Source organism: Tachysurus vachellii, chromosome 9, assembly GCF_030014155.1.
Source record: "Tachysurus vachellii isolate PV-2020 chromosome 9, HZAU_Pvac_v1, whole genome shotgun sequence".
Classification (NCBI taxonomy): domain Eukaryota; kingdom Metazoa; phylum Chordata; class Actinopteri; order Siluriformes; family Bagridae; genus Tachysurus; species Tachysurus vachellii.
In genome coordinates, this window is record NC_083468.1 from 2,284,265 (window position 1) to 2,301,764 (window position 17,500).

At 42.0% G+C, this 17,500-nt stretch overlaps 1 protein-coding gene across 2 annotated transcripts in view; it reads left to right on the forward strand.

The window, feature by feature from the left end:
• The first annotated feature begins 4,254 nt into the window (after nucleotides 1–4,254).
• The window catches only part of gse1b (Gse1 coiled-coil protein b), a 233,381-nt gene continuing 220,135 nt past the window's right edge, over nucleotides 4,255–17,500 (forward strand). Inside the window, exon 1 of one of the 2 annotated variants that reach the window (XM_060878824.1) lies at nucleotides 4,255–6,571. In XM_060878824.1, coding sequence (XP_060734807.1) covers nucleotides 4,304–6,571 — 2,268 coding nt within the window. In that variant the 5' untranslated portion in view covers nucleotides 4,255–4,303. The remainder of the gene's footprint in view (nucleotides 6,572–17,500) is intronic. The other variant, XM_060878823.1, reaches the window with a different exon arrangement.

A 17,500-nucleotide genomic window follows, 5' to 3' on the forward strand; every position in this document is an offset into this window, starting at 1 on the left:
GTGTGTGTGTGTGTGTCTGTGTGGTTTGTGTGTGGTGTTTGTGTAGTGTGTGTGTGTAGTGTGTGTATGTGTAGTGTGTGTAGTGTGCGTATTGTGTGTGTGTGTGTGTCTGTGTGGTTTGTGTGTGGTGTTTGTGTAGTGTGTGTGTGTGTTGTGTGTATGTGTAGTGTGTGTAGTGTGCGTATTGTGTGTGTGTATGTGTGTAGTGTGCATATTGTGTGTGTGTATGTGTGTGTATTTGTGCGTACTGTGTGTGTGTGTACTGTGTGTACTGTGTGTGTGTGTACTCTGTGTGTGTGTGTGTGAGTAGTGTGTGTGTGTGTGTAGTGTGTATGTGTGTAGTGTGTGTGGGTGTGTGTAGTGTGTGTGTGGTGTGTGTCTGTGTGTGTATGTGTACTGTGTGTACTGTGTGTGTATGTGTGTGTACTGTGTGTGTGTGTGTGTTTGTGTGTGTCTTTATTTTAAATGTTCTGTATTTGTAATTGCATACGTTGGCCAGAAGAGGGCAGAGGAAGAAGAAAAATCTTTTGCTTTTTGTGTTCACATTAATGTAATTAATTTAAAACGTGTTTTATTTTTATTTTTTTTATTGTACTTTATGTATAGTCGTTATTTATGGTGCATTTACATTTGTATATAAAAAAATAAATTAAAGAAGATACTTCAAGCCAGAAGTATGTAAAACAAATGGAGCACAACTCAGAGATATCGATGTATTATACATCAACAAATGTTTTCAAGAGGAAGCTTTTAATATATTGTTTCTGACAACAGAGAATAAATCACACACACACACACTACACACACTACACACATACATACACACACACTACACACACTACACGCATACACGCACACACTACACACACACACTACACACAGATATCGATGTATTATACATCAACAAATGTTTTCAAGAGGAAGCTTTTAATATATTGTTTCTGACAACAGAGAATAAATCACACACACACACACTACACACACTACACACATACATACACACACACTACACACACTACACGCATACACGCACACACTACACACACACACTACACACAGATATCGATGTATTATACATTAACAAATGTTTTCAAGAGGAGGCTTTTAATATATTGTTTCTGACAACAGAGAATAAATCACACACACACACACACACACACTACACACACTAAACATATACACACAAACATGCACACACCATACTGACACACACACACCACAGACTCACACACAGATATCGATGTATTATATATTAACAAATGTTTTCAAGAGGAAGCTTTGTATTATATTGTTTCTGACAACAGAGATTAAATCACACACACACACACACACACTACACACACTACACACATACACACACTACACACACATGCCCACACCATACTGACACACACACACCACAGACTCACGCACACAGATATCAATGTATTATATATTAACAAATGTTTTTAAGAGAAAGCTTTGTATTTTTATTGTTTCTGATAACTATTTTTGATATCTTTGTGTTTTTTCCCATGAGGCTGCTGTGCTCCAGATGAGTAGCTGCTGATCATCAATTCATGCAACAATTGTGTGAAAAACAACTCTGGAAATAAGATGGCTGGATTTTCTCAGACACACAAACACACGACGCACCCAAAGCGCTGACGCTTTACTTTTCCAGGTCCCTCTTCAGGAACTGAATTTCAAGCTGGGAATTTTCTCTGGATGAGTCTCATTTATGGGGAGGAGAGCGAGGCATGGTGGTGAAATCAAACTTTATGGAGGAGACGATGAGCTTCGGTGACTCAGCAGATGACTACGGTGTCCAAGAATGATCTTCCTACTACATTTTTAGGTGTTTAAACTTTCTTACAGTGACACACGTTGGTCAGTTTTGCTTTGTTTAGCCCACGATGCAGTTTGCTAAGGCTGCTAATTGTCCTGCAGTGGGATTTAGCCTTTGCTTGGATGCAGCAGTGTTTTAGTGTTTTGCAGATAGTCATGCTTCATGCCATCTACACTGGTATCACCACCAGAAGGTCTATAGAACCTTCTGTACCATGTGGATGTTAAAGGTCCTTTATAGAACATTTATGATCCTTTATTTATTTTTAAGTGTGTGCACCACCTTGTGACATCACTGCGACACACAGCCGCTATCTGTCAATCAATCCGTCACTGGAATCAGAAGATACTTCCAATATACTGTACAAAATATGTGATAATAACTCCAACCAGGATTGGAAACATCTTCATGCTTTATTCGCTCTACTGGTTTTTTTCCGTGTCTAAGTGTATAATTAGATTCGTTTTGAAAACCCAGACGGTTCCCACTCGTGCTTCTGACACTATTCCTGTCTTGTATTTCACCGGGATTCCATCCTTCTCTTCTTCCGTGAACGGACGCATCGTATAATTTAGCTCTTCTCCTTCTATATGTTTAAACATATGGTTTCTAACCAGCTCTATATTGCAGCTTATTCATGCAAAGTTCACTTTTAGCAACGAAGCGTGCTTGAAAATCATACGGTAAAGAACGATAAAAAGAGGAGAGGAGTTTGGGCTGTGATTTAGATCACAGGTTTATATAAAATTGTTGGCCATTAATCGTTATGACGTTTCTTTTCGGCTGTATTAGGGAAGGAGTCTCCAGTTCCAGTGCATTCTCTGATATGGGAAGGTTTTAAGGACATTTCAGGAGTTTACGCTCTATTTGAGATTTCTTTGTATCATGAAAATTGTTTGTTATATTTGTTATTTTTTTTTAATACAAGAGAAAAACCACTTTGCTGAATGAAGGAACGACGGTTTATAGCTGCTATAATGTGACAACAGAAAAACTGAAACTACTTTCATAGAGGGTTCATAGCATTTCCCCTGACTATAAACATGCCATTTGGATAATTAAAAAAATTCTAATCTTTAATAAATTTCAGTGAGATAGAAGGAAAGAAAAGGAATCAAACGTGATGTTACGGTTGTAAGAGTAAATCTGTAGCCGATTGTTGACTTTAATTCTACTCAGTTTGTTATATCACTCTTATAGATAATAAATTTTGTCGCAAAGTGAGAGAATTATGAAAGAAAAAAACAACTGCATTTTATTATTAACTTATATACAAGCTATAAATAATAAATAATTGTTAAATGAACATGTGTGTGTTTTTGTGTGTATGTGTGTTTGTGTGTGTGTGTGGTGTGTTTGTGTGTGCGTGTGTGTGGTGTGTTTGTGTGTGTCTTTGTGTGTGTGTGTGTGTGGTGTGTTTGTGTGTGTGTGTGTGTTTGTGTGTGGTGTGTTTGTGTTTGTGTGTGGTGTGTTTGTGTGTGTCTGTGTGTGTGTTTGTGTGTGTGTGTTTGTGTGTCTGTGTGTGTGTTTGTGTGTGTGTGTCTGTGTGTGTGGTGTGTTTGTGTGTGTGATGTGTTTGTTTGTGTTTGTGTGTGTGTGTGTGTGTGTGTGTGTGTGTGTGTTGTTCATCAGTCACGTGACCAGAGCCTTTCCCATCCAGCTTGCACTCAAAAAAGTGAATTCTATTTGTTGTATTTAAATTAAATGATTATATTATTAATGAAATAATTGTATATCCATTATTATTTCGAATAAATGTAAAAGTAAACAAACATGTAGTTCATTTATAATATCGATCATTTAATTGTAACAAAAGGGAATAAAGTGGGTTCAAGGATCAATTTAAAGTCAAAACTGATTGGCTCTGAATATAACTTTATTTATTTATTATTTTTTAAAGACGTCACAGTGATTCGTTTCCAGAGAAAATGTGTGTATGTAGTTACACACTGTAGCTGATTGAATTGGTTGTGTTTGAGATTTGAAGGCCGTGTTGAGGGAAGCACCACGTTGGGAATATTTGCTAATCTTGTTTGCCCACATGTTTCATTTCCTAATATACGGTGTCCTTTTACACCACAGATGTTTTGCAGCACTGGCCGTGGGAGCCTGAGCGCGTTTGGAGATGGCGCTGTGCGCAGACTGAGCAGCCCGGAGTTCCGCACTGAGAGCGCAGACTGAAAGTTGGCTCATCACAAGCGCACACCTCGAACACGGACTGCATTCTCTTCTTGGATTACACGCGGAATTTCACTGCAACATGCACACACCGGACTCGGCGTGACACAGGACGTGTGTTTGTGTGTGAGTGTCTGATAGTGTTCGAGTGTGTGTGTGTGTGTGTGTGTGAGCGTGTGCGCGAGGGTTTTGTCGGAGAACTCTCGTGTAAAGGAGTTAACTTTTTCTGAAGTTTTCTTTGCTGAGGTTTTTGGATCGCAGTGACTTTGTGATACGGATGTTTTCCCCAAGCGGAGAATGAACGAGGCCGGCGATAAGGAGGCGGTTGCTGTGCCGAGGAAGCACCGACTCATGTCCGCGGTCCACGGAGGTGCGTCTCCCGGTCTCGCGTGCAGACCGGGTCGCGTGCCGAACGGCGTAACGCTGGTGCACTGCTTTATATGCGGTAGCGGAGTAACGCTGGGAAAGGAGCTGCAGATGCAGGTTAAGTACCGGCACGGGAACACGCCTTTCTTTCCGTTCTTGCAAGGCCAGGAGCCGGCACCGGGCGCCGCGGAGGTCGGGGCTGACGGGCACGCGCTCGTGTGCGCCGTGTGCCACTTCTTCCTGCGTGAGCAGTGGAATGCGTTCGAACGCAGCCGCACGCCGCTCGACAAGCGTGTGTACTGGCTCAAGAGACCGCACCAGTGCGACGCGCGCCACGCGCCCCGGGACTGGAACGTAGCGCAGGACGCTGATGCCAGACCGAGCACGAGCGGTCAGAACGGAGACGGCGACGAGTCAGATTTCTCGTCGTTCTCGGACAACGAGCACGCGTCGGATCAAGAATCTGATGCAGGAGACATTGGAGGAGGAGGAGTAGAAGGAGAGGAGAAAGGGAAGTGCTTTAAAGTTCCCGCTGCCGGTATAGCGTGCAAGGACGGCACAGGGATTAAATGCAGTTCCGACTCGCAAAGCGTTGCTCGTTACCGGGTCAGTGTTTACACTCAGGACGCAGAGAAAGCTGAGAGCTCTTTGCTGCCTGGCTCTGGAATGATGAATCACGTGTCTCAGACGACGTTGGCACTGGCACGGCTCCATGGGAACCTTGCACGGCGTGATTGTGGGAGCCCTTCCGGTGACACACCCACCCAGGACGGTGGGATTGTAATGCGGGACAGAAGAAGCGGTTGGAACTCCAGGCTGCAGCAGCTGCTCTTCAGTGCCGGTGAGGATATTGCACATGCACATGCCAAAGAAGCCGGTCTTAACCAGTTAAGTGACTCGGATACATCTGATGGCAAAGAGATAAATGTAACAAGCGATGAAGATAGGGAGGATGAGCAGAGAAGACAAGAAGTTGGCTACCAGGTTAAGGACAGACACGTGTGCTACATCTGTGGCAGCGGGCTTCTCCCAGGCGTTCGTTTTGAAGTGTGTGTACAGAAGCAGGAGAGAGCTGCCACTGAGCCTTTCTTCCCCTTCCTGTGGCTGCACACGCCTCCACCAGACGCTCTGCCGATAAGCTCAGGGGGCCGCACGCTGGTCTGTGCCAGCTGCCATGCTTCACTTATGCAGCAGTGGCAGGGCTTCGAACTGGCGGACGTACCCATCCTGCAGCGCCTTTATGTCGTGCCAGTTAACGTAGGTGCTACCACGTCGCCCGATATGGATGGCATCGGGCCTTTACCCAAAATTCACCCTGTCCCTTCTGTACATCCTCCCAGGGAGGCCTGCTATTTATGCGGGCAAGACTGTGCCCAAGACATCAGGGTGGCGTATTCCCGTGCCGGGGTAGGCAAAGCCCGTGGTGCCATGTACTTTCCATTTATCAACCTGCTTCCATGCCCACCCAAAGCCCAAATCATGCGAGATGGGCAAGTACATTGCTGTGCCACCTGTTACACCATCTTAGAGGACATCTGGGCGGCATACCGTCTCTGCCTTAGTGAGGAACTTATCACATCAGTCAGCACCTTCCTGGGGAGATACCACCAGACCACGACTGCATCAGGAGCCTCAAGCGGCCTCGTCCGAGTGCAGGAGAGCATGTCTGCGTCCCTTCACCACACTTCTGTGTGTTACCTGTGTGGGATGGAGCTCTCTGCAGGCACAGAGTACCAGCTTCACGTCAATCCTCCTGGACGATGCGGAGAAAAAGAGCCCTTCTTCCCTTTCCTGACTGTGCACAAGCCGGCCCCTTGCGCCCACCCTGTAGATGTCACTGGCCTGGTGGCTGCTTGTTCTCTGTGCTATCATGATCTGCTGGCTCAGTGGGCACAGCATGAGGCTGCAGGATCGGGGCCCTCAAGCAGCCCCTGGTCACGTCAATACAGCTGCGAATCTTTTGTCTGCTTTTTCTGCAGGCAGGAGAAAAGGAGGGTGCTGGGGTTAAAGGCGGTCAATGTCGCTCGGTTACCCGTCTTCCTCTACGCCCCACGGGTTAGCCACACTCTCGTGGTGGATGATGGGAAACAGCTTACAATTGGTTCATGTGTGGAATGTAAATCCATGGTGTTGGCTGGACAGAACATGCAGCAGGATGCCACTCTGGACCATGGAAGATCATCAGGGACTAAGCAGAAGGTAAGAATTTCTGGATGCTGTTTAAATTTTCTTCACAAATCAGTTTCAAGCCTCAGAGCGTTTAACGATGCGCTTTCGTAAGTCTCAAGAACGTAAGGTTTTCTCTCCGAGTGCTGGTTCAATGCTGCAGCTTCCTGAGGAAGATACTGTATAGGTGAAGAAATCATGGGTTAATCCTGAAGCTGTATTTTCCATCTGTGGAGAGACGGGCAGCTCAGCCAGGTCAGTGGGGGGGGAGATAAAGCGTGGAGACTTTCGTATTAGAGAAATAAATAAACATTTGGAAACGGGCAGCTCTCCTCCGACCGCTGTTAAAATGCAACTCTCATGGCCAAGGAAAGCTTTGTCTGATTCCTGAGGGGTTTGTGCGAGGGAGGAAACAGAGAGTGTGTTCATAGAGGAATCCACGTAAGAAATCCTGATGAAGTAGGGTCACGCAGTTTATATAAGACAGACCGTGGGTGTGTGTAGGAGGAGGTTGTGTGTGGCATTTAAAGGCAATTTGTGCTGTGAAAGATGAGCCTGTTTTTGTTGTTTACTCACTAACTGATCCAGTAAACTTTCCACTCCGGTGCCCTGGTGCTTGGCAAAAGCCGCTGACGGTTCTGCGGACGCTCAGCTCTACCTCAGAGACGAGGAATTAGTGACTATACGGTATGAGGAGAGATACGGAAGTAACATAAAGAAAGCAAGAATCAGATGGTTCACAAAGCAGAAAAAAAGAAGACACGAGATGATGGATAGAGGGAACGAGTGAGGTAGAAATAATCAGGGATAATCCGTGCGTTTCTGTTCTAAGCAACCTTCCAAACAGCAATTGTCTCTCTGCTTGGCTGAGCTGCTAATTTCTGATGTCTCTGGAAGGTCTTGATTAAGTTATTCCTGATGCTGGCACCAGTGTGTGAAAGAAGAAGCGCCGGAGGAAGTTCTGTCTTTCGCAGAGGTGTTTAGTTTGGACCGCGGAATTAGTTCGACTTTATGGAACATGCCACGAAAAGAGAAAATGTGAGCGGTAAGTGTAAGTGTGGGCTCTCTGGAGACACCTTGGTGCTGTTTTTGTTTTTGTTTTGTTTTTTTTTTCAAAAAACATTAGAGGCAAAGAGAAGGAAAGAAAGAAAGGCATAATTTGACTCCCAGCTGTGTGATAGAAAGCACTTTACTCCCACTTACACTCTCATGTTGCTGCTCGGATCTAAACGCGGCCATCTGAACGTGTGGAATCGAGCCAGGAGCTTTTTCGAGGGGTGTGATTGTGGGAATGGGGTTTTCCTGGACGGCAAGGTGTTCCTGATCGGAGCCAAGTCATGATCTCATAGGCATTGGTAGAGAGAGAGAGAGAGAGAGAGAGAGAGAGAGAGAAGGAGGAAGAGGAGTAATAACGGCTCCCGCGGTGAGAGAAACAGGTGCTGTGTCCTCTAGTGACATGTAATTGGTGCTTAAATGATAAGTATCTTTGTATGTCAGGGTCATGACAGACGTTCTTCTCTTCTCTTCTCTTCTCTTCTCTTCTCTTCTCTTCTCTTCTCTTCTCTTCTCTTCTCTTCTCTTCTCTTCTCTTCTCTCTTTTCTTCTCTTCTCTCCTCTCCTCTTCTCTTCTCTTCTCTTCTCTTCTCTTCTCTTCTCTTCTCTCTTTTCTTCTCTTCTCTTCTCTCCTCTCTTCTCTTCTCTTCTCTTCTCTTCTCTCTTCTCTTCTCTTCTCTTCTCTCTTTTCTTCTCTTCTCTTCTCTTCTCTCTTCTCTTCTCTTCTCTTCTCTTCTCTTCTCTTCTCTTCTCTTCTCTTCTCTTCTCTCTTCTTTCCACTTCTCTTCCCTTCTTTCCACTTCTCTTCTCTCCTCTTCTCTTTTCTCTTCTTTCCACTTCTCATCTCTTCTCTTCTTTTTTCTCTCCTCTTCTCTTCTCTCCTCTTCTCTTCTCTTCTTTCCACTTCTCTTCTCACCTCTTCTCTTCTCTTCTCTTCTCACCTCTTCTCTTCGTTTTTTTCTTCTCACCTCTTCTCTTCTCTTCTCTTCTCTTATCTTCTCTTCTCTTCTCTTCGTTTTTCTCTTCTCTTCTCTTCTCTTCTCTTCTCTTCTCTTCTCTTCTCTTCTCTTCTCTTCTTTCCACTTCTTTCCACTTCTCTTCTCTCCTCTTCTCTTTTCTCTTCTCTCCCCTTCTTTTCTCTTCTCTTCTCTTTTCTCTTCTTTCCACTTCTCTTCTCACCTCTTCTCTTCTCTCCTCTTCTCTTTTCTCTTCTCTTTTCTCTTCTTTCCACTTCTCTCCTCTTCTCTTCTCTTCTCTTCTTTTTTCTCTTCTCTTCTCTTCTCTTCTCTTCTCTTCTCTTCTCTTCTTTTCTCTTGTGTTTATAATGAGGTATTACATCCAGATCAGTCTACACGGGCAGAAGTTTATACACCTTTCTTATTTTTGGCTTATTTTGATTCAAGTTTGTTGTCTACATCCAAATTAGCTGCTGTAATGGGAGATGCGCTGGACTGTGGTGTGAGTCAGGCACTTTTTATATATATAGAGTTTATATATATATATATATATATATATATATTAAAGAGAGACCAACACTATCAAAGACAAAGTCATTTAGATCATATTTATTCCTCATTCTGATGTTAGATCATGAACATTAACTTCAGCTCTTGACGTGTGAGTTTATGCACTAGTATTTATGGTTAGCTTATTGGATAATTACATACTGTGCACTTAAATTTTTTTTTGTCTGTGTCAAAATTTTTCTGCTGTTTATTCTGTTCAGAAGTAAGCTGAGTAACTTTAACCAGTCTTTCATCGCTATTTACGACGGTGTTATTAAGAGAACAAGAAATTTGGTCCCAAACACGTGGACCGCTGCTAGTGTCGGGCGTGTTTTGTAAGACGAGATAAAGACGAGATATTTTTCATTAAAAATAAAGCTTTAAAACTGAGTAGTTGTTATTTATAATCTATAAAAGAAATGGACACTAAAAAAAAGGTGAAACTTTCATCTCTACTTCCAGAGTTTGTTCATTTTCCTTAAAAAATGATATTCAGATATCCACAACATCTTTAAACAGCGTGTAAATCATCATTTATCACAACATGGATGTGCACAACTGTAAGAGCAACAGAAATGTCGTGTGAAATCTCTCCAGTTTTTCCTCCAACCGTTAAATATAAAATAAGAAATAATGTCGACGGTGTCGGAATACGGGCTTTTTATTTATTTATTTTTTGTCACTATTGTGTTTGAACATTCAGTGGTTTTTATATTAGCTCCTCTGCTTCTTCTGGTTCCTGGAGAAGAGGAAGCAGCTTCACCATGAAAACGTTGTTACGGTTCGGTACAGTTCACGTGGCGATGGAAATACACTGAGTTTTTTAGTGTGAAGTAAAAAAAGGAAAAATTCTGTATGCAGGATAACGTTAGTTATGATACACCGGCAAAAAATACACTGAGTATCACTCATGCTAGCGTATGTCGTGTTTTCTGGGTCACGTTTTTTTTTCTGTTTGTATGCATTTTTTTTTTTTTTTGCTACGACACAAACAGGTACTTTATCAAGTAACTCTTTAGTCTGTGTATATTCAGTGTCGCAGATCGACATGAAAGCAACTAAATTCCTGATCTCTTTAGGAATAATCAGTGTGTACATGCTCTCACACTCACACTGAAGTATCCTCATGAGTGCAATTGTGTGTGTGTGTGTGTGAGTGTGAGAGGGAGAGATTTTTGACCAGATGGATGATAAGCGAGATGGCGTCAAGAATCTGTTTGAATGTGAACATATTTTACTTGTGGATGTGTGTGTGTGTGTGTGTGTGTGTCTTGTGTGAGTGGTCCTCCTGAATACACAATCAGCACTGGATGAGGTATTTGGAATGGCAACAAACCCAGTCATGCAGTCACTCAGACAGTATTTTTGTGAGTTTAGTGATAATAACATGCAAAGTCGTGTTTCTCAGCAGATGCTGACACACAAAGACCTTCTACACCGTGGTTCATTCACATTTACTTTGATTCTGTATGTAATATAATACACACTGGTGCTGTGGATGTGACCTTGCTCTCATTAATGTCGTACAAACAGACTCGTGCAGGAAATACTACATTTCCCATGAGGCCCCGTTGAGGGCCACATAGCCACAGTCAGAACCCAGGGTCAAACCAGGAGCAAGAATCGGTTAGATTGTTTACGCAGTGTGTGTGTTTTTGTGTTTTGGAAGCTGCACGGCTTTCATTTCTACACGGCTTTACACTTCCACGATGTACGGTAACGTTTACTCAGATTGTCTACTCAGTAATTGACCACGTTTAAGCCACGGTCGTTCTCCAACCTTGCGTTTCGATTTATTTAGACTCGGACCCGGTGAACAGGAGCAGACACTTGATCTGCGATGCGAACAGGAAATTTGTCACCAAAGACAGCAGCATCTTCACAATCTCCTTGGAATGTTTTCTCCACAGAGTTGTTGGTCTTCTGCACATGCTCAGGAACGACCGTAACACGAGGCGTGTGCATGGAGGCGCACCAGTGTAAACAGTGAGGTCGGTTCAGCACCATGTGAGAGCATCAACCCATATCTGAGTAAATAAACTGTCTCAAATCACATACTTATGTCCTCTTTTAAACCGCATCTAGTCCACGCTTTCCAAATTACAGTTAGTATTTGAACCTTAAAATCCTCTCAACCGGTGTAGCCTTGAAGCCTACTGAAATATCTGGACCAGGCTTATGGATCTTCTAGATTAGTGATCGATTTTTGAATCCGTCATCAAGCTCACGCTTCTTCCTCTGAAGAAGTAGCTTTGAATAAATATAGGCTAGGAAAAGAGGTGAAAAAAACACTGTCAAGATTATATTAGCTTGATAAAAATGAGCAGGTCAGAAGAAGCACTAGAAGATTCCCACAAGTCTGGTTGGTGTATGTGAACATTGTGGCTTCTCCCTAATAAGATTCTCATATTCCGTCATATAGATAAAGCAGTACGTGGTGTCAGCATGGTGTGAACTCTGGCTCTGATGGTCTCTCGACCTCAGCTGCCTCATTACAGTTCATAATAGCTCTTAACTACAGATGTACACCCAACTTGTTTAAACAAATTCAGCTGTTATTTTTTTAATTTTAACCATCACAACCCTGACCAGGCAGTTACTAAAGATGAATGAGTGGATGGATGGATGGATGAATAAATAAATGATTGAATGGGTGGATAGATGGATGGGTGGGTGGTTATATGGATGGCTGAATTAATGGATCAATGAACCTATGGATAAACAAATGGATGGATGGATGGATAGATGTACATACAAATGAACAGTAGAATTACTGGATGGATGGGTTGATGGTAGGATGGATGAATGGCTGAGTAAATGAATGAACAAAATTAATGAATTTATATGGATGAATGGGTGAATGAATGAATGAATGAATAAATGAAAGAATGAATGGGTGGATAGACAGATGGGTGGGTGGGTATATGGGTGAATGGATGGCTGAATCAATGGATCAATGAATGAACGAGTGGGTTGGTGGTGGAATGGATAAATGAACATATGGATAAATTAATGAATGAATTATTGAATGATTGGATGGATAGATGTACATACAAATGAACAGTAGAATGACTGGATGGATGGGTTGATGGTAGGACGGATGAATGGCTGAATGAATGGCTGAATGAATGAATGAATGAATGGATAGATGGATGGGTGGGTGGGTATATGGGTGAATGGATGGCTGAATTAATCTATCAATGAACATATGGATAAACAAATGGATGAATGGATGGATAGATGTACATACAAATGAACAGTAAAATGACTGGATGGATGGGTCGATGGTAGGATGGATGAATGGCTGAATAAATGAATGGACAAATTAATGAATTTATATGGATGAATGAATGAATAAATGAATGAATGAATGGGTGGATAGATGGATGGGTGTGTATATATGGGTGAATGGATGGCTGAATAAATGGATCAATGAATGTATGAGTGGGTTGGTGGCAGAAAGGATAAATGAACATATGGATAAACAAATGGATGAATGGAGGGATAGATTAATGAACGAATTATTGAATGAATGAATGAATGAATGAATGAATGGATAGACGTACATACAAATGAACAGAATGGCTGAATAAATGAATGAACAAAATTTAGGGATGGGCGATATGGCCTAAAATCCATATTGCGATATACATTGCAGCCTCTTGAGATAACGATATATATTGCGATATATAAATTATAATAGAACCATTTCAGAACAGGTTACACAGACCCTTAGGAAAGCCAAACTGCTAAATGTATTTTTTTTTTTAAGAAATAAAGAAACGTATGTCGTTTTGAGAACATTTATTGTGCAAAAGCAAAACTGTAATTATACAACAAAATGTTGCAGATAAATAAAAGTCTTTCCTTCTAAAAGGCACTATACTTAGTTTAAGTCCTTGGTTCTTAAATGCCACCCAAGTTGCAGAGAACAGAAAAACTGGTGTCTTTTTATTTAAGGAACATACACTGTACTGAAAATACTTCCAGTATTAATTAGGCAAAGAAAATTATTTTGTGTAAATGCACAGATACTTTAAATAAAAACATAGTTCAAACCTGCAGCCGAGGGAACGCATTTGGTTTTAAACATTTTGTTCTCCTAATGAACTTAAAACTGGTGTCTTGTTAATAAAGGAACGGACACTGTGAATGAGCTCTTAGCTGTTAGCTCTTAACTTTTACCCCACACACTCTACAGAGTATATTTTTCTGCTGCTCGTCGGACGGCTTAAATCCAAACCAAGTCCAAATAATAGATGTTGCACCGGTCTTTTTCACGAGCTCCTCTGTTTCGCTGACGCTTTCAGCCATGTTTATTCAAGATGACGAATAAGACGATTCGTTGCAGCCGGCTGCAGCTCGTGGTTCTAAATTTCGCGGGTAGATTGCGTCATCAACATGCATTATCGCGATAGATAATAGAATTATCTATTATTCTATTATTAAGTGCAATAGAATTAAAATCTCTATCGTAGGCCAATTTTGTATCGTTTATATCGCATATCGTTTATATCGCTCATTACTAACAAAATTAATGAATTTATATGGATGAATGAATGAACCTCAAAGTAACCATGGACCTTTAAACACTTTAATCTGTTCGACCTTGAAGTATATGAAGATTGGACTGATTGAATTTTATAATATTGTCTAATTTGGCACGGTTTGTTTTGTCGAGTGTAGAACCGAGCCGACGTTTCTGTATGCAGACGACCAATCGGCTTCTAGCCCCTGAATTAATAAGGAGCTGCCAGTTATACCTCCTTTCTTACCAGCTTTTTTTGAGTCTGTCCTTTAGCTGTCTCTGAGCGCGCTCAGTAAGCCTGTGGTATCTGCTTACTGTAAGAGGATGTTTGCATTGGCACAGCGTTATACTCTGTAGCTGTGGTTTAAAATGTGCTGATTTTGTGTGAATGTGTTGATGTGAAAGAAAAAAAGATTTGGTTCATACCAAGACAGGAGGAATTGGAGTCCACCGTTTTGTTTCAGGAGATAAATGGACTTTAGCTAAGAGCTAACAGCTCTGTGAATTTGCGCCACTGGAATAAGACGTCTTTGGCTTGTGCTTAAACCACAGCGCCGATGACGAAGGCTTGAATCTGATTGTTTGACGTACATTAAGTCTAATAATAAACAGATTTAAACGTGTATTTAACGATGAAAAACTTGCTTTTTAAAAAAAGGCAGAATATGACAATTAACGTTAAAAACAAGCAGCTGGTGAGAGCGGGGCAATATTAGACGAATAATACGCTCTGACAGGAAAATAATCAACGTTGGTGTGATAACAGTAACTCAACAACAACAACAACAACAATGTGGAGGTTTTATTCCTTATGAACATTTTTATTCCTTATGTAATGAATCGAGTTTTAAATATCGAGGCCAAGTTTAGAAGGAAATGTTGTTTTGTCGAGAAAGAGAGAATGATACATGACAACCCTAGCGCATATGTAGTGTGTGGGATGTGTATACACACACACACACACACACACACACACACACACAGTTCATCAACACTGTGCTCAGCAGCCCTGTGGTACACCATACATTCCTCAAAAGACCTTTGAACCAGAAGCTTCAACTCTCACACACACACACACACACACACACACACACACACACACACACACACACACATACACACATGCACACACACACAAACACAAACACATACACACACACACACACACATACACACATGCACACACACACACAAACACACATACACACATGCACACACACAAACACATACACACATGCACACACACACAAGGCTACAGATGATTCTTCTCACACATGAGAACGTCTCATAAACAAAAACACTGTTTTATGATGATGAACAGTTTAACAGCGACAATGCTGGCTCATGAAAACCCTGGAGAATCATCTGCAGAAGAAATCTCTCTCTCTCTCTCTCTCTCTCTCTCTCTTCATCCAGCACTTTGGTGTTAGGAGCCCAGTTTTCCTCCTTACTCCAGGAGACAGTAAGCCTTTATGATGACTCTTGATGATTATTAATCGATGTATGATTGATGTCACCCTGGGAACCTTCTTCTGCTTCATAAAATATTAGATCTTTTTTTTTTAATGGGCTCAAAATCCAAAGTACTACTGGAGATAAAAATCTTCTTTATTTGGATTGAAAAAACTGCCCTGAACATCTCATTTACATACATAATGTATACAGACCCTGGAGCTTCATGGCCTTCACACTATTAGTGCTACTTTCAAGTGTATCTGAAGGGTCTCCTGGATGGTTCCTGGAGAGTTCCCATAGAGTTGGAACCCTTTTTGAAGGGTTTTAGAGCCCAAAGAACCCTGATGTTTAAAGTAACAGACATATATAACATATATATATATATATTTCTATATACCTATTAGAAATAAATGTAAATTTTTTTCTAACTTTTGTAGATGTTAGAAGCTTCACTTCCTCTATGCTGCTGGCAGTTCCTGTGTAGGTCACGGGTCTTCATGAAGAAGATAAACAGAGAGAAAATGAGGGAAGAAGTGAAGTCAAAGGTCACACAGGTGGCAATTCTGCGTTACTCTGTTACTCTGTGATCAGTCGGCAGCAGGGCTTAGAGTTCCTTCTGAGCACCGTGATCTTTGTTTCTAAGGGTGTTAGGAACCTTTTCAGGAACCTAAGGTATCATCCAGTATCTTTCGATGCATTGAGGAACCAGTTTAAGTTCTCAGTTTTTAGTTCCTGGACGTCATCCTGGACTCTACTCTGCTATTTAGGGATGATGTAGATCTCATAAGCAATCAAGGAATTGTTTTTCATTCATCTGCTTTAAGCTCTTTAGCGTTGTCTGGGTGCCGGTAAATCCGGGAACACCGGTTCCTCCTGGATGTGGGAATGTCGGATATAATCCCAGCTTCCTTAAAAGGTTGCAGAGGAAAAACACACAGTTCATGTCTGTTGTGTCAGTGCACAGATGCATGGTGGTCTTTCAGTCTGGTGTGTGTGTGTGTGTGTGTGTGTGTGTGAGAGAGAGAGAGTGTAAATTCCTGGTTTTCGCCTCTCTGTTGTTGAGTTTTCTTACTCTCAAGCTGAATTGCATAAACGAGGTGGTCCCATGTGAACCCTGCTCTGTGCCACCACGCCATTGTGTCCTGACCTAGGAGCGATTCAGGGAGGTTTCGTGGCGGATTGGAGCACCTAGCCAAGGCCTGCGCTCTTGGCTCAAACCCTGCACTCCCAAACCGGGGCTTTGAGACTTGGCAGTCCCACATTTAAACCCTCCGAGAACACCGTGCTGATTTCTCGAGCTGGCAGTGAGCCGAGAACATCTTTTGCTTTCTTTCTGTCTCCTCTCTAATGCTCTCCTCTGCTTATTGAAGACTATATCCAAAGGCTAGCAGAAAAACGAGAGGAAAAAGAAGGTTTGCTGTAGACGGTATTTAGGCCAGGGTGAGCCCTAAAACACTCTGGACTCTTATTATGCAAGAATTTGAAACCTCAGGCAATAAGAGCTAATGGAAGGACCTGAGAAAAGGACATGAGAAAAAAAATGCTGTATATTTTTCTTTGCACTCTCAATATTTTTTCCACCCTTTTCTCTCGGGCCGGATATCTCGACTTGACCTTCTTCACTTTCGCCCGTCTCTGTTAGATCCTCCTTCGCTCCACAGCTCTTATCTGCTTTAAGCACAGCAGTGTCTGATAAGCGAAGAGTTTCCTCCTGACTCTGACTCAGATTCCTAAGTTCTCCATATCAGCTGACATCAAGAACGCTTTGTAAAAGAATGGGAAGTTCCTGGCTAGACAGGACAGTACTGGAACTTTAATGGGATACGTAAGCAATACTTCCTAAACAAATAGATTGTTATGATGTTTCTCGTCATTTCTAGCTTGAAATTGGTGGAATTTTTTAGCGAGCTTTATTATCTAATAATCCGCGTCGATGATCGAACGTCTTCCTCACGTCTCGCTCGTGTGTACGCCTGACTAAAGAGATCATTTAAACTGGGAAAGTGTGTCTGAGCCCCGAACACTATCAGGAAGACCGTTCCAGAGTTTGGGAGCTAAATAAGAAAACGCTCTACCACCTTTAGTAGACTTAGATATTCTGGGAACTACCAGAAGTCCTGAGTTTTGTGATCTCAGAGAGCGTGAAGGATTGTAACGTGTTAGAAGACTAGTTAGATACGTGGGAGCTAAACCGTTAAGAGCCTTGTATGTTAGTACACAGTATCTTCAGAGTAAATGTTGATATCAAACCTATTCCTGTTCTTTGAGAAGCTCCGAGTGTTTGTTCATCTACAAAGCAGCTCAGATTTCTCTTCAACACTAAAATTCATGAAAAACCCCTGAGTTATTTTAGATCAGACTCACAAACACAGCAGTCGTTTGTTTACACTGATTAAAAATATCACATAAATCCATTTCCAT